This window comes from Siniperca chuatsi, linkage group LG16 (assembly GCF_020085105.1).
Source record: "Siniperca chuatsi isolate FFG_IHB_CAS linkage group LG16, ASM2008510v1, whole genome shotgun sequence".
Classification (NCBI taxonomy): domain Eukaryota; kingdom Metazoa; phylum Chordata; class Actinopteri; order Centrarchiformes; family Sinipercidae; genus Siniperca; species Siniperca chuatsi.
Genome location: NC_058057.1, coordinates 26,562,951 through 26,581,065, shown reverse-complemented (window position 1 = coordinate 26,581,065; position 18,115 = coordinate 26,562,951). Strand labels below are relative to the sequence as shown.

General features: G+C 40.8%; 2 protein-coding genes across 2 annotated transcripts in view; one reads left to right on the top strand and one right to left on the bottom strand.

The window, feature by feature from the left end:
• LOC122863122 (interphotoreceptor matrix proteoglycan 1-like) overlaps nt 1-17,215 on the top strand; it is a 67,900-nt gene extending 50,685 nt beyond the window's left edge. Inside the window, 3 exon segments of the mRNA XM_044169271.1 lie at nt 2,087-2,294; nt 10,430-10,513; nt 13,013-17,215. Of these exon segments, the coding sequence (XP_044025206.1) occupies nt 2,087-2,294; nt 10,430-10,469 (248 nt within the window). The 3' untranslated portion in view covers nt 10,470-10,513; nt 13,013-17,215.
• The window catches only part of myo6a (myosin VIa), a 150,987-nt gene continuing 147,485 nt past the window's right edge, over nt 14,614-18,115 (bottom strand). The window contains exon 36 of the mRNA XM_044169264.1: nt 14,614-18,110. Within this exon, the coding sequence (XP_044025199.1) occupies nt 17,911-18,110 (200 nt within the window). The 3' untranslated portion in view covers nt 14,614-17,910. The remainder of the gene's footprint in view (nt 18,111-18,115) is intronic.

Below are 18,115 nucleotides of genomic sequence, written 5' to 3'. Positions count from 1 at the left end.
ATTGTCTTCAGTGAAAGAAGCCTGTTGGTACTCATTACATATACAGTACCTAAAACTATCAATACATTCTTTAAACAATCACAATCTTTACAATTTTCAATGCAATTTATGGTAAAATAACATTCATGCGATAAATTAGTTAGTAACATGAAGTAACTGGAACTTTAAAGGACACTGTCTTAGATGAAGCTTAACAACGAAGCCAGGTCTCAGCACACTTTTCTGTAGATATCTGTTGAATTAAATTTTTACTGAGAATAGACTCAAGTGTTCGCATCTAAAATGCAAGTTTCACGTCTCATGATCCTCATTCATTTTACAGCTGCAGCACAGTGATGTCTTGTCGTGACTTTAAACGTGATAAAACACAAACCAGCATCTCGTAATAAGTCCCACTGTTGTATCAACAGTGTTTTTTTTTGTATGCGTGTCACACTTTATAAGCTCCGTCTTGTAATATTCTCCACAGATGAGATGCAGGCAGAGATCGCACACACAATCAAATAGAGTCTCAGTAATTAGGTTTACATGTCAAATCCACCAATACACATGGCATTGTACAGAACATTGAAGGGCTGGAATGATAATAATGATGAGAAGTGCTGCTGCAACATCTTTTGCCTCCGAGGCAACCGATTGTGTTGTGTGTGTGTGTGTGTGTGTGTGTCTTGAGTTGGCGAGTAAATACACTCAATACTGTAACCACAGCAGAAAATACTTCATTAAAGTAGTCCATCATTCAGAAACATGTACTTTGATATGCACAATGTTTCCTTTAGAGCGTTATATTATTATTAAATGCCAATGTATATGTCAGTGGACTGATATTATCTGTGTATATGTTTGCTGATTCAGTCAGTAACAAGAAATTACAGTACAGAAATGCTAATGTTTAGAAACAGCGGTTCCATCACACAGTTTGTCCACCAGAGAGCAAAAATGTATTTAATAATCATAAAGGCTCACACCGCACAATGCTTAATGTGTTTGTTATAGTTCAGTATAGTTTAATATCGTTCTGATTTTTAAAGTTGAAGCTGCGTTTAATAGAGCCTGACCGAACACAACAATAAACAGTGTTGTCCCTTAAACATATGGTAACCTTTGAACTTATCGAAGAGTATCGAGGTGCTGATGAATTCTTGAAATCTGGTGAAGTATGAAATAAAGGAAAGAGTAAAGCCTGCACACTGACTCCAAAGCACAACTTTATTTAAATATTTGACAATTACAAATATCCGACTGAGGTCGAAACATTGTCTATTTAAATAAATTTGTGCTTTCAGTGTGCAGCCATGACTCTTCAATGTATGTGATCATGTGATGTGTGTACAATTAGAAGTATGAAACACCATAAAATGGAAATACTCATGTACAAGTACTTAAAATCTTATAAAGATGTATCAGCTGATATTTATTATATAACATAACAGATATTTCTGATAAGAGGTCCTTAAACATGGTTATTGAACTGAAGAATTGTGACCAAGATACATTACGTACTGAGAAGGACTTTTTACAGTTGAAAAATTAAATTGACGTTGCTCTCTGGTCGACAAACTACCTTAAACATTGAGACTGAAAGTTCATTCGTGATCTTGGAAACAGCAGCCGACCAAATGATCTCACTACAAGGTCCACTGTCCGCTACCATAAACGTATTTTTGACGTTCCTGTACTGCTGTTTTCTTGATACTTACCTGCCGACATATACCGATACACCTGTGCTAAGATCAGCTGATAACACTGCCCTGGCACACACACACATACATGTCGATGTACGTATGACTTACAGTTACACAGAGAGATACTGACCACGCGTCGTGGCATCACATGGCGTACATTTCATCTGTGAAACCCTCCAAACTTGCTAATTTCTCCGGAGTGTATCTGACGTTTAGTCTCAGAAGCCGTCCACGCCAGAGGCTAAATCTTACATTTTAATGCAGACCAGAAGCTGAGGATCTCATTAAAATCAAATACTCCTCAGCACCTCCTAGAGAGAGGAGAGTGGTTAGAGGGAGGCACAGACGCACACTTCATGAATACTAATGTGGACTACGTTTTCTCCCTCTTCTCCTCGCAGCTGATCAGGCCGACGCCTGCAAGTTCCTGGCCTGCGATGAGTTTTCCCGCTGCGTGGTGAACGGCCGGACGAAGGAGGCTCAGTGTCTGTGTGAGCCGGGCTTCCTGTCGGTGGACGGCCTGCCCTGTCAGAGTCTGTGTGTCCTCCAGCCGGACTACTGCCAAGGAGGGGAGTGTCACATAGTTCCTGGACACGGAGCCCTGTGCAGGTAAATAAGTGCGTACAGGGCTTGGATTGAGTATAAAATAGCAGCCAACAGCCACAGAAAAATAGTCTGAAAACCTGCAACCAGGTCTAATTAGAGGAAAAAAACAAACACTGTTTGGGCTGCTGTGACGCCAACAATAGGTAAGAGAAGGTTTACCTTACCCTCAGTCAGTATCCACATTAAAGCTGCATTAATCTTTTTTTATATTGACAAATGACTGCATGTAATGTGAAAGGTGTCACTCATAGTGATGAACCCACAGAGAAACATGACCTGACTGGTTCCCCTCAGCCCTACGGAGCAACTTTCAGCTCATGGTTTTGGTTTTACGGCGCAGAAATGTACCGTTTTGGTTCAGTCTCGTGGCTCTCATCAGCCTCGTTTCCAGCAGCAGAAAGCAGCTGTTCTAAAAACCCGCTGAACGCTACCGGCTCAGCACCAAACAGCAGACAGACAGTTAGAGACCAGCTGGTGAACTAAATAGGCAGATATTTCCCTCAGGAGTTGGTGGAGACCAAACTAAAAGAGCTAGCTAAAATAAAGTGAATATTGGACTTAAATTCATCAGGCGGACACAAACACGACTTTACATGAATGCTAATGTTGCTCTGTATCTGCTGGATGTGTAAATACGCAATTGTTTGCAGTAACAACTTTATAAGGCGACAATATGTCAATATTGTGTTTACAGCTCTAGCAAAGATCAATTCATGCTGCTTTAATAATCTTCTCACAGAAACCAGCTGCAATAAAATGAATTATCCATTTCTCAAAACACAATAATGGATAGCCTGCTAACAGTAGATAGCTGTTTTGTTATCCCCGATTATGTGCTACTGTATGTCTGTTTTCTCAGTTAACAGCCTTAACCCGACCCAGACTGATGCCAAGCTTTCTTTCTGGAGGCTGCTGGATTCAAACTGAGGGTCATAAGGTTTTTCATGCTAATGGAATTATTTTTTATTTAATTTTTTAAATAAATTGAATGATATTGTTTAGTCATTCTTTTTCAATATAGCACGCACTGAGGAATTTATTGCTTAAATTGACTACATTTACCATCAACACTGACTGGACATCCATGTTACCCTGATTTTAAACAGTTATAGTCTTAAAGTTCAAATTTGACAAAATGCAACCAGTCAGATGATGCGCAATATTTAGTAAAATACCAAAAACAAAACGTTATTCAGCCACTATTTAATAACTTAGCTAAGCTAGCACACAATGCATCAGGTTGGTGACTTTGTCCTGTGTGTGATTAGCACTAATAAATTCAAGGTTTTTGTTGATTGCCAGGCGTCAGCAGCAAAGTTAAAAGGCGGTCCACAGTCTCAGTTTAAAAATATCAGCCCATTCATCAAGAGCTCATATTGCTCAAAAGCTTAATTAGTACTGTGGTTCATTAACTGCGTGTCAGTTCGCATGCAGATCTTATTGTCCTCCGGAGATTTTATTAGATTATGAAACTTTAACTGAATTAAAAGTTATTGGCTGGACTGTTTAATAAACTGCCTTGTGGGGAGCCTCAGCATTTCTAAAACTGAGACGGTTTCTACACAGAAAGTTTAGTTGACAGGGTGATCCGCTAGTTTTTAATACTTTTCCTGAGTTTTATTCTATATTTATATATATCAATCCTACTGTGAACAAATCCCATGAATAGACCAGCGAATACGATAATAACGAATGTGTTCGTCCATCTCTCAATACTTTCTGACTTCCTGTCTGTGGCTCTCAGCTCCGAGCCCATTGGTTCCTACTGAAGACGTAAATCTTTTAAAAACACCTCACAAATGTATAGTTTCATTTACAAAAAAGGCTCAGTAATTTCCTAAAGCAGCTGCTCGCTGTAGTTTCTAACAAACGTTACTCAAACAGGAGGAAATAGTGCATTTGTTGGGGACTATTTTCAGCGGCGGATGAATCCACATGTGGTGCTGTAGTGAGTATTTGGGGCAGCAGGACGGTGTGTGTGGGGCTGAGTCAGAATAAGTTTTATTTATTAAAATAAAAGGCGAGTGTATTTGTATAGCACATTTCAACAAGGCAATTCAAAGTGCTTTACATAAAACATAGAATCAACATAGGGCAATATAAAAAGACATTTAAAAACACTTAAAGGGTTAAATAGAAAATTAAAAACAAGATAAACAGGAGAGTAAAAGTTGCAGTGTAAGAAATGAATCATTATTTGATTTAATAAAAGGCAGCGGCAAACAGAAAAGTCTTCAGCCTTGATTTAAAGGAACTGAGAGCTGCAGCAGACCTGCAGTTTTCTGGGAGGTTGGTCCAGACATGTGGGGCATAAAAACTGAACGCTGCGTCTCCAGGTTGAGTTTGACTCTGGGGACAGAAAGCAGACCTGATCCAGACCACCTGAGAGGTCTGGACGATTCATAACGTAGCAGAAGATCGTCAGATATAATTACTGCAGGTCCTGGTAGATAGAAGTTCAGAGGCTAATGACCCAGGAGGGTTTGTTAGCCTGTCGACAGCAGCAAATAAGGCACGTGCATTATTACTGTTTTTGGCGATGATGTCAGAGAAGAAGGACTGCCGTGCATTTCTCAGCTCTAAATTATAAATGTCTCTCTTTATAGATGTCTATAAAGATTTCTCCATGGAGACAGCCTTCAGTGGCTGCAATGGCATCAATAACATTTGTAATTTGAGAATTGAAGTTATCTACAAGCTCATTGGCTGAGACCCAAGAGAGGGCGGGTGTGGAACAGAAAGCCTGAATAAATATTTCACTGGTGTTTTCATTGATTATACCGTTTTGTGATTACCTCTGTTTGAACAGAGGAGACAGCACTCTCAAAGAAAACATACAAGCAACCTTAGAAATGTGCAGACCCTTGGAGATGATGAAGTCCAGAGTGTGCCCCTTGTTGTGTGTGGGCTCCGTCACATGCTGAGTCAGTCCATAGTGCAAGAACGCAACACAGTCCTTTAGTCCCTCAGTCCTGGAGGTTGTCAATACAACAGTGACTACACAGTCAATACAGATTATAGACAGCAGCTCAGTGAAGTCATAAAGAGGTTTGCACAGTATTTAGGTGGCCTGTAGATATTTAGCTCGAGAAGAGGAATTCAGCTGAAGAGCCACATATTCAAAAGAAGACATCTTCTTGCATTGGAGGGAATCGATAAACAAAATGGCAGCTCCAGCTCCTGTCGTATGCGCTCCAGCTTCGCTCATAAAGCTCAAGTTGGGAGGGTTAGACCCGATAAGGACAGCTGCACTGTTATCTCGGTCTAACCAAGTTCCAGCTAAAAACACGAAATTAAGATTGTGCTAAATAAAATAAAAAAATCACTGATTACAAATGTTTTTCCTGCCAAAGACCTGACGTTTGATAAAGCTAAATTCAGTGTGTTAAAAGTATTATCTGCCAGTTTTTTTGCGACAGATAGACAGGCTGACGAGGAATGAATGCTAAATTTGATAAATTTGCAGAATCGGTTGAGTGTTTCATGGTGAACATCATGCCTGCTGAACATCAGCGTGTTAGCATTGCCACTGTGAGCATGTTAGCGTGCTGGCGTTAGCGTTTAGCAGTACAGTACATCCTCGCCGAGCTGCTAGCATGGCTGTAGACTTCACTAGTTCCAGCTCCTCAGATGGGAATATTTGCTGTTTGCTGATGTTTTCTTGGACTTTTAAGATATTGAATGGAATATCTTTGGGCTTTGGACTGTTGGTCAGACAAACAAGGCACTTCATTTTTTTTTTCTTTTAGACATTTTATAGACCAAACTATTAATTGACAAAATACTTAGCAGATTAATTGATGACATTGAAAATAATAGCTGGTTGCAGCCCTAAAGTGGACTCACAGCTTTGGAATAATCAGAGTTTTTGCTCAACCTCGAGGACGCATCTTGGCGTCTTTTCATGTTCACTTGTGTCTTTTTGTTCACTTTGTGTGCTGTTGTTCCGCCTCTAAATTTTGATTTCAGTTTGAACACATTTAGAGTTCAGCAGAGGAACAAAAACTATGTAATATGAGGTTTGTGGTGCTCTGGAAAAAATGACACTGTGTACTTTCTTTATTCTTTTCTCTGTCTTTAGTGTTTACTCTCTCGTGCTGCAGTTCTAATCTCCAGCCCTCGCCACTGTAAATCAATGCTAAGTTGATTTTTAACAGATAGAAAGCGTTTCTTTTATTAACTACCGGCTCACGGTTGCTGCCTTTCTGCTACCAGAAAAATCTAATTTCAACCCTGTTAGACTTCAGCCCGTCGGCTCCGGACACAGAGCACCTCAGAGATTTTCCTATTGAAACATTCATTTCCCATCATCCGAACCTTTGCAAATATAGATATTTTTAGGTTACATTCTTATTATCAGGCCTGTAGAAATAAAATTTTCTAAATTTTCATTTAGGCCCTGCTCAGTAATGAGATGTTACTGAAACTACAATATCATGAACACCTCAGTGAGCTAATGCACTCCGATACAACAACATCCAGCGGTGGAAGAAGTACTCGGATCTTTTACATAAGTAAAAGTAGTAATACCACAGTGTAAAGGTACATAAGTATTAGCATCAACATATACTTAAAGTAGTAAGTAAGTAAAAGTACTCATCATGCAGAATGGCCATTTCAGAATAATATATTATAATTATTGATACATTAATGTGTTCATCACTTTAATGTTGCAGCTGGTGAAGGTGGAGCTAATTTTAATTATTTTACTGCTCGGTAGGTTGAACTTGTTAGGTTGAAAAATGTTTTTTCTTAACTTCTAAATAACTGACATTTCAGCGACACAAGGTTTTTATCTGACAGTGATAAAATTATTTTTCAAGATTTATTCAAAATAACTGAGCCACAATAAATCAGGGCTGTTCAGTTACAAATTCAGTTGGGCCAGATTTTAAAACCAGGAAATGCAGATGGGACAGACATTTTCAGCAGCCTATTGCAAATGAAAAATAGCAGGCGTTTGGAGATGGCGGTAAAATAAACAAATACTTGCCAGTCCAGGCAGCGTTACACTGACGGTTTTCATCGTCAGATTTACATTTCAGGGTTGACAGAGGAGACATGTTTTCAGTAGAGCACTTCCCTACTTGTGACTGTCGACAGCCAGATGTTTTGAAAAGCTGCTCACATGAGAAAAGGCTGACTTGTGAAAGATATGTACGTACGCTGGGCCGCTCGGAGGTTGCTTCTGGGCCGGATGTGGCTCGCGGCCCAATTGAATAGGCCAGCAGTAAATGATATATTTATTTTAGGAATAGCCGCTTAGATCCTTGTTTGCTCCAAATCAAAGTAGTTTTAAATAACAGATCTTTTACTGTTTTTATTTTAACACAGTAAAGAGAATATTTAATCACATACATTAAAATTGAACAGAGCAGGTTTGCATGCTGGTGGCTGCAAATGACAAGAGTGAACTCTTTGCACGATGAAGCAACGTCAGACATTTAATTTACTGTGCTGACATTTAGCGGATACACTGAATGTCTTGGTGTGTGTGTCATTTTTCTTCAAACTGGACCCTCGGTGGTTTTGTTCCATGTGAATAGTTGATCATTTCTACATGTACGAACATGTACAAAGTAGAAAAGCTGAAGTTGGTTTCCTCTCTGAAAGCTAACCAGCAGCTTTTCTGTCTCGTCGGGGGGATTGAAGGGCTTCTCGGGGTTGCAGTCTTCTTGGATTTGCCAGCTGTCATTAATAGTGAACCCTGTTCGGTCTAATCCTGCGTCCAGACGGGCCGGGAACAGGACAGAGAAGCAGAAAACAGCAGTGAACACTGAACAGAACCCAGAAGGTTAATACTGCAGAGCTGCACGTTCCTTTTAATCTCACTTGGCTGCTTGACAACACACAGAGCCGGTGGAAGAAGCAACAAAATCATTTTGGTGTGAGATAAAGGCTTGTTAATCAAAAGACTCCCTGAAAGCACACTGAGGGAAAACCTCAGAGACTCTTTATGTCCAAAACACAGCAGTTTAGGTTTTGTCCTGCACCTTGCTCTCCATGTGCCCCGGTACTCCAGGTCACGTTTGTGTCCTGCAGCCACACACTCGCTGGCTTACCTACCAAGATTTGTTTTGGTTGGATTCTCGCCCAGGATTTCTAAGTTGTCAGCCACGTGTGTGTGTGTGTGTGTGTGTGTGTGTGTGTTTTCACATGTGTTATAAAACGTTAAGCTTGTAAAAACTGTGTTTTAGGTGTAACACTGGCTTCCATACAATTTGCTGGCTGACTGAATGTTTTCGTGTGACCAAAAGGTGGTAATCCTCGTTATATTTGCAGCAAACTGCGGCTTGTAAGATGCTGTATCCTTTGAAACGCCCAGACCTTTTAAATTGTTTCATACAAACAAGTGCCGTCCCCATTTGATCACTTTGTATATTCTCAGATACATTTGGAGTTGACACAACACCAATCTGCTTAAGTTTCAGTCATGTTTTCTGGATTTAAGGTTTAAGAATAATTATTTTGATTTCAGTTAAGATTTTGCTCTCATGTCTGTTTGATCCCACACAGTCCAGACGTTTTTATACATATCAGATGAATAAATAAGTGTTTCCTGTTGATCTAGGACAGTATTTATTCTCATCTTACTACTACAAGTTTGGTTTGATGAGTAATTCTGATAGATGGTCACCAGCGCCATCAGTCCAGGTAGCGGAGGATTGTGTAAACCGTCATCTCCAGTGTTAGTGGTTTGTTGTTGAGCTGACTGGATCCTTATTAACTTGTCTGGAATGAAAAAATGCTTTTAAAAGTTTATTAGTGTTTGCACTGACGTGACGAGGCACTTTACCTGCAGCAGCACGCTGTGTGGCTCGCTTCATACGTTTAGATAAGGACTTTAGTCTTTTTGTTTTTTAACAGACTTTGACGAACACCATTTCCCATAAGCCCTAGACTTTTGCCGGCTAAATGTCACGGCGCGACAGAGGAGCTCAGACATGTCTGTAATAACAGCAGGACAGAGAGGACTGGACTCTATAAGTTCTTCGACAGCAGAGATTACAACAAATAAAAATTACTTTAGAAGAGAGCTTTGGTGGAAATTATGTTAATGGGTGAAACCAACCTGCGACGATGTGCTCACAGAGTAATCTTATGACTAAAATCACGAAGGTTTCCGTTTCTAATAGCAGCTGCTGTAGTGGAGCTGATTTTTGTTAGAATGTGCAAAGTTAACTTCAGGGACACACTTAATTTCCTCAGAAACAAATGCTGAATGAGCGATTGTACTGAGTTACAGAGCATAGACAGGAAGTGATGTCATGACTTTGGCTCTCTGTTGTGAGTCCTCTGGACTCCCTCTAACTTCTCTGACTTAGGAGCTACATTTAGCCTTAAGCTGTTTAGTGAATATGGCCGCTAGTTTAAGTGCTGGTTACGCTAACTGAAATATAAAACATGTCCTTCGCTGTGCTGCGGAGCCACCTCACAGTTTGCGTTTAGAAAGAGAAGTGAGAGTGTTGACGGTTGATTTGCATCCTGTGATCTGATATGAGAAGGTTTCATGTTTGGTCTGAGCGGCGGTATGAAGTCACTATGTCTTATGATTAAGACCTCACCTGCTTGTTTGCTGAAAATCTAAAGCAGGACAGAATAAAAATAAAATAAAAATTCTCCTGAAATAAAAATGTCGAATGTGTCTGAAGCTTCGTCCTCAGAGGAACGTCTGCGTGTTTTTAACTCTGTGATGCTTAGGGGGCTGTTCCATTATTTAAGGATAAATCTGAATGAAAAACACGAGATCAGTTGGGAACAGCGATCAGAACGACGAGCATCACAAAGGACTTACATTTAAATGAAAAAATAAAGAGACAAACAAAACGGATCTCAAGATACCATCATATGTCGCTTGTGTATTTTCACCTGTGCATATATCATCTGCTCCTGGTTCAGTCTGTGTGATTTCCCTGCTGGGATGAATCTCTTTTTTTCAGACTCGTTTCTCTTCAGCTCTTTTGTATTTCAACTCATTTGCAAGGCCTTCTGTGATATCTGCTCTCTGAATCTCTTGACTAGACACAAAGACTAGAAGAGTCCTTCCTCCGGTTTCAGGGTCTCGTCTCAGTACATGTTCAGAGTTGCTGTAGCTGCAGTTTCATTTTCACACCTGCTTAATTGTTCTCTTTTTATAGATACAAAGACAGTTATTCCCTCCCGGGGCTGGCCAGTTAAGAAATATATATCGGATTGGACGTCACCTGAGAATACTACAAAAGGTAAGAGGGGCTTGTTGCCAGGGGCGAGGTTGTTCTGGTTAAATCCCACATGTGCAATCGTGTGTTACTGCTGGAGAAAAGATAATGCACACTCAGCAAGGCTTCAGCGTATAAATTACAGCTGAATAAGGTGATAGTGTTATCAGATGATGCAGAGAGAGCCCCGCAGTTGGAGATTAAATCCAAACCTAAAAACAAACACCTGTGCACACCATTATCTTCCTGTGATCATTTTATTTAGACAGATTGCAGGGCGTAATCCTTCCTGCCAGTCTGAACCCAAATTGGTTTCGTGCTGCTGCGTGTTTAAACAGTGACAGAGCTGAACGGCGATTAAATCGTCAAGTCTGTTTTGGAGCAGAAACCGGCGTCGACGGGTAACCACCAGGATTGTCCCGAGTCCACGTCTCCACTCGGGGTGATTAGTTGCTCCCGTGATCCTCTTTTGGGGTCTGAACCGCCTTCTGCTGCCTCTTATTGAAAAGGCATTCAGTGAAGATAAAACCCGCTGCTGCGTTGTAGTAGCCACCCAGGTTTCCCACCTAAAACAAACTGAAGTCTTGGTCCTCGCTGCTCCGCCCGCTCCTGAATCCCTCTGAGCACAGTGAGACAGTGACGACTGTAAAAGGAAAGAACTGGAACACATTTACAAGGTCTGTCATTTCTCAATAATTTCCTGGAAAGTAATCTGGCACTAATTATAGGAAGTTGGTGCACTTTTAATTCCAAGTAATTGCTAGCGGTTAAAAGCTAGTGTAACCTCGAATCAATTAGTCAGTGCACTGCAGGTCAGCTGATATGTGCAAATTGTCCACAAGCGAGCGTACAATTCTACATTTATGGAGAATAAAGTTTCCAATAATAAATGAAATGATAAATATGTACTTGGGTTAAATGGAGCAGTTCTAAAGTCTCTATTTGCCCTGAACGTACAACAAAATGACAGTTCTTTCCAGGAAGTAATGGACCTGTAAAACAAAGAAACAAAATCTTCTAAGTTTATGAGGTAGTTATTAATTTTTTAAGTTGTTTTTTTAAATGATTATTCTATAATTCTTAATTTTGCCTCTTAAATTTGCGAGGGTCACAATTTAAAGTCAAAGATTTAAAGAAATAGTTCGACATTTTGGGAAATACTCTTTAAGATTGATATAACTCATGACTATAGGCAAAGTACAGAGCTAGCTTAGCATAAAAACTGGAAGCAGGGGGAAACAGCTAGTTCAAAAATACACCTCTAAAGCTGATTAACACATTATGTTTGTTTAATCCGTACATGAACAGAAATGTTAAACAACATGTTTATATGAGAGTTGTTTGTTGGAACCACAGTCAATGACCACTTTATTAGGTACACCTGTGCAATCTAATGCAATCCAATACAGCTGATGCCTATAATGTTGCTACCAATGCTACCTCGGTGCATTGTCTCCACTGGTTTCCTGGCAACCTCACTATGACAAGTCGCTGCACCCAGCTGCTGTTTGTCAAGAAATAGTAAGAGCACATAACTCCCCCTAAAACCACAAACTGTGGTTTTTACAGGGGGGAAAGCTAGCCTAGACAGAGCCAGGCTAGCTGTTTCCCCCTGCTTCCAGTCTTTATGCTAAGCTAAGCTAACCGTGTCCTGACTCCAGCTCCGTACTAAACAGACAAACTTGAGATTGACATCCATCTCCTTCGTCTCGCTCTCGGAGAGAAAGTGAACAAGCGTATTTCCCAAAATGTGAAACTATTTCTTTGAACTGTGTTGAGTAACAGACGTCACATTTTTATGATATTAAGACTTTGATTCTCACATTTAGAGGATGACAGGAACTTAGAGCACAAGACAATACATTATATTACAGGGATTACAGTATATTAAAAGGAAAACAACCTGGGTCTCCTATATCCTAATAGTTTTGTCCATTATTTTTATTAGTTATAATAAAATTGTACTCACCAAGTTAATATCTGAGATCTGGGGTCATGATGACACCCTCGGACAAAACTATGAAAATAAGATCCAAGTTTTAATGAACTGGAATTATCCTCTAACATTCAAACAATACAGTGTTTGAAATTTGTCCATTTTTACCCCAAAATAAGCAGTTTTTTTTCCTGCAATTTTGTTCTCTTCAGGATAGAAAAGCCTTTGAAACCAGTTTAGAGCATCTGAATTTCAACAATATGAAAACAGTACTTCTGCTTTAGTGCTGCGCTCTCTTAAATTTGGGGAAAAGAATGATCACCATGCTTTCAGCGGGGATATCCTGACGTGCTGGCCCTAGTGAGTGTCAAGCTCCAAAAACGCTGTCGAGTTGTATTGTGGGAAATGTAGGATCCAGTCTTTCACCAAACACCCACATCTTTCAAACTTCGCATCTCCAGTTAGTGAACCAGGATTTCTGTTATATATCTGTCTCCAAGCCTAAACCCCCAGGACTATTAAACTGAATTTGACGTGTTAAATTGGTGGAGTGCTCCTTTTTAATATCGTACCTTTTCCCCCTGCAGACTCGATGAAACGACTCAGCAGCAGGAACTCGGGACTCATCAAGGCCTCACAGTTAAAAAATCAAAAATGCTGCTGAGCTGAAGAGGCTTCAGGACAAACTGTACGCTTCCACACTCCTCAGAGCTCCGAGCTTCGTATCAAAGGACAATCTCCTTTCAGGGGAAACAGACATTTAGGCCACTTTGAAAACTGTTGGAAAGCCGTCTTCTGCAGCCGCGAGCAGCGTGACGACGAGGCGGAGCTCAGCGGACGACTCTGCAGCATCGATCTCGTGGATATCGATACACTCTGGCCTGCTTTTGTACACGTCTGGGGTTTTTTTTGGGCAATTAACACTGAAGAGTCTCAGCACTGGCCTCCCACATCATTTCGTGATTTTTCCAGTAAGCTTTGACAGCTTTACCCTGTTGTACACCTGAAGCTCAAACTAGGACTGAAGGATCACTTTGGATTAGTTGCCGTAGTGACGACTAGGAAAATGAGGCCGACAGCCCAGTTTCACGGTGATCTAGATCCGTGGTTCCCAACCTTTTTAGCTTGTGACCCCTTAAAATCAAGCGATATTTATTAAGGTTATGGTTTCGTGCGGACATGAGCTTTGAGCAGTTCAGTTTGAGCTGAAGGATTTTTAGAGGCTCGACCAGTATTTCGTCCTTAGTCTCCCTTTAATCATCTTGAAACTCCTCAGGTTTATTGTGGGACCAGTGATCTAAAAATAGAACAAGGAGCATTACCATCGTGCAAAATTAGGATCCTACGGACTACACTGAATTTGAAATAAGACTACAGCCATGCTAACATGCTGATGTTACGTAGGTATAACCGTTAGCATGCTAGCATTTTTATTTAATTAGCAGTAAACACGAAGTCCAGCTGAGGGCTGATGGGAATGTCATTAGCTCTGCAGGAACTCAGAGAAACAAACTTCTCCAATCTACATTTAATTTAACCTCGGCCACAAAACCCAGAGTGATATCCGCTATCGAGGCAACTTTGAATTTTACATAATTTTTTTTAAGCATGAAAGTTCATTCTTGAAATAGTAGTTCCCAAAAAAACCCAATTCACGGTCCAATTACTAGCTTCTTACAGAGCTTTCAACCATCTCACACAGTCTTCATCAGTGGATGGAGTGAGCCCGGCTGTCGTGAAGATGTTGAACGAGCTATGGATCAAATCAGCTGCCAACAGATCCATCTCCACGACACAGTGTTAGTTCAACATAATTATTATAATGTAAATCACATTTCCAGCTCCAGTAGCTTCTTTTATCAGGTTTAAACATCAACATTTTGAGCGTTGGTAGATCTCTAATATCTTCGTCATATTCTCTTGTACAGTTCATGTAAAAAATTAGCTCATGCTGTTTGTTTATTGCTGCTTTTGGGGGGGAAAACCCACCAAACTGTAATTTGGACTTTTCTTATTTAAAGTGTTAAATGATCATAGTCAATAGTTGAAAATACAAAACTGTGTTGAATAAGAGAAGTCATTTTGTTCATTTCTTTAAAGAGGTGTTTTGCAGATATTCAGGTTTTGTTTGGTGTCACCAACAATCTGACGCTGCTGTCAAACTGAAGTCGAAGAAAGAGCAGAGAGGTGAGTGAAACATGGAATGCATTTATTCATCTGTTAGAGAGATCAGCGTTAGAAAAACGACAGTGGACAAAAAGGCAGTGCTTCCCGAGGAATGATTGTAATGTGTGGAGAGAAACAGATCGTAGCAAATGTGGGATAATTTCTTGTACATTTGAGGAAATCGCTCTGGTATTAAAACCAACACTGTGGCCCCTTTTACACTCAGCATTACCAGCCAGGAAAACACCTCGGCTCACCTGCAGGCATCAAACTTTATCTCTCAGTAAAGTCAGTCTTTTCAGATCAGATTTAAACCAAACTTGAATTACGCTTAAGATGCAGTTCAAATCTTCGAATGTGTAACTCTGTCTGAACCTGAAGTGATCCAGTTTTGAGAGGGCTAGTTGTTTCTGCCGTCCCTGATGTTACAGGTCGCGGCTGGACTAAAGGAAAACCAGCGAGAGAGAAACTAAGTTAATGAAGTCGTTTCATCTGGAGGTGAGAAAATGCATCTTAATCAGAGTAAACTGGTGAAAATTTCTTACTCGAACCTGTGTCGTTACCATGACAGCTAACATTGTAACCATAGCAACGATTACAGGGACAACGACCTTGAAATAAACTATAGGATTTTATGGCATTTTAAAGGTGGGGTATGCGAATTTCTCCTCACGGTCCGCTAGCTGCCCGTTCAGTGGCTCTGCCCGGCTAAATGGGAAAGTGGCTCGGACCGAGACGCACAACACTATTCCAGCCATGATGTGTGTGTCAGGTAGCGTTAAACGACTTGCCCGCGGACATTCAGCTGACTCTCTAGTTTGCTGAGATCTGCTGCTGTTGTGATGTTAGCTACAGCAGCAGGAGAGTTGTGAGCGTCGCTGTCTGGAGCTGCTGTGCTGGCTCTGGGAAACCGTCTCGTCCTCTCTGGCTGTTAGCTTCGCAGCAGCTACTGTAGCGACAGTTTGCTAACCCACAACCTAGCTAACGTTTGTCACATTACTTGCTGTGTCGTTGTTCGCTCTGTATCATGGTATTAGATTTCTCCAGAATCGCATACCCCGCCTTTAAAGTCAGCACCTAAATATGTCAGAGAAGTGAAATAATACCAGTTGCTACAGATAATCAAGAGCTGGGCAGTTTTGTGTAAGTAATTACCTTCAGCTGTCTGAAGTTTGGTGACCTGTCTATCTGTTCAGCCGCAGTACTGCCGTGCATTTCAGTGTTTTTACAGTGTTTACAACCCAATATAAATCAGGTTGGAAGAAAACAGACCGATCTGTTCCGTCAGACAGGCCCGAGACAGACTGAAGACGGGGTAAGCACTGACTCGGTGATGTGCAGATCAAAACTGGCAAAATTTGAGGTTTTTTGTTTGTTTCAGGTTTTCTGTAACAGATAACAACACGGAGTTACTTCATATTGATATATAGTCATTTCCCGATATACAAACCATAAACAGTAACCACTGAGCTTGTGATTTGCATATCAAAAAACACCTAGTTTGGTGAGCTTTTATAAACGTCAAAAGAATTTCAATGACTTTATGACAACACGGAGTTAACACCGGCTGCATAGTAAAATAGATACTGGAATATGTTGAAACAGCAGTTACTTGACGTCTTAAACTCTCTTTTAACCTCAAATCAAAACTTTCTGTCTTTGCGGTCACTGTTAGCTGCACTATCAGGCCTTCAGTGCATCATTCATTGATTGATTGATTTCAAGCCTGCTTCCCTGCATGTTAATGCCATTTGTAAAAGGGATCAGCTACTTTGCAATAAGACAGATCTTTATGCTTTCGGACAATCTAAGTCACCTTTGTGTTGTGCAGAAAAGGCCGTGAAAAGGAACAGAAAGCTCAGGAACAAACTTGGCAACCTCAGGTGAAACGTCGCAGCAGATTGTCTTTAAATTTTTTATGTACCTGTCAAAGGAGGCTTGTTTTTCTCTCTTAACTTAGTTTGCGTGATTTATTGCTTCTCTTGACAATCGCACGCCCCGAGCCACTGAAGTAGAAACTGTTCCTTCAAAAATAAATGTTTTACATTCCAGTTGGAAAATCACTGTTGGCTGCATATACTGTACCTGCTGTATAGAAAATATTCAGTGTTGAATGAATGTTCCAGTTCAAGGCTGAGTACCAGTGCATCGTACAGAGTTAATAACGATAACTCGATAGCTTCTCACACAGCAGAAAAATGTCCAATCTTATTTTTTAAACAAACAGCCAGATGGAGTGATTTATATTTTCAGGATAACGCCAATGAAAAACGTGAAACTGCCTTGGGAATCACTGCATTGGCAAATTATATTTCCTCGTGTAAAAAGATCAGATTTGAAGACTAAATATGGTATGAATGAGTTTTTTTTTTTTTTGATCTGGTCTCAAACAGCCCACGAGGAGTTGCATCTCAGCATTTGCATAATTAATTCACATTTTCTGCTTTGCTCGATAAACGCAGACAAAAACTAATCACGGAGCTGAATTACTGCTCTGACCCAAAAAAGCCCAACGAGGGCTCGATGGTTAGAGCGACGTTTGGTCTCAAAGTCAAACATTTTTGGACCTCTCATTAGCTTTACACATTAAATCACACGTAATGAGAAGAAAAGAGGAATCACTACACCAACAAATCAACGAGGTCTCAAGTTACATTCGGTTGGAAAGACAAAAGGTAAAATAAAAAAGTAAGTATTAGCAAATATTTGACTTAATTGGAGGAATAATCTGACACTCATGCAGCACTGCCTCACGGTGAGCGCTGACAGCTCCTTGTGCAAGTGTTTGCCCTGTAAGAACCACATGAAGACAATGTAAACAGCAGGTTTTAAGTCGGAGAGGGATCACCAGCTAGCTGTTAAGATGGAAGCGACACACCAGTGAGACTTCAGTGTAATAATCAGGAATGCATAATTATGAAGGAATTAAGTTTTCTTGTTTGGGGAGGCAGCTTTGAACAAAAACAAAAGTCCTACTTCTGGCAATTAAACCCTGTTAAAGTAGTATTAAGGCCTCATAGTTAGACTTGCAGAAATGTTACAGAGAACAGAATTCCTTGTAAAACAACCGGATGTGATAATTTAGTATGATTTTTCTGCATAGGGTTCAGTGCAAAGCTGCCCTCGCCCCCCACCTTCGAGGAACTAAAAGCCAGCGAGAACAAAAACGACAACAGAAGAAAAACAAAAAGGACAGTTGAGAGAAATCGCTGTTCACGTGAATGCCAGTCAGAACCTGGTGCAGTACGCTCAGACGCCATCTGTGTTAGGTAGCTGGTGCATTTGTCCCTTTGTTTGCAGTGAGGAGCCCCGGGCTCCGTCACTTGAACATGCTCTGCAGCATGGCCGTGGCGTAGGTGGGTCGCGCCTGCCGGTTCTCGATGGCGCTGCGGAGGTACTGAATCCCGCCGCAGCGCTCCCAGATCTCCTCGAACTGCCTGGGCAGGATCTCAGCTCCCCTCTTCCTCGACAGGCCCGTCTCCTCCAGACTCAGCTCGCACATCTCCATGTCGTCCTTTCCTGAA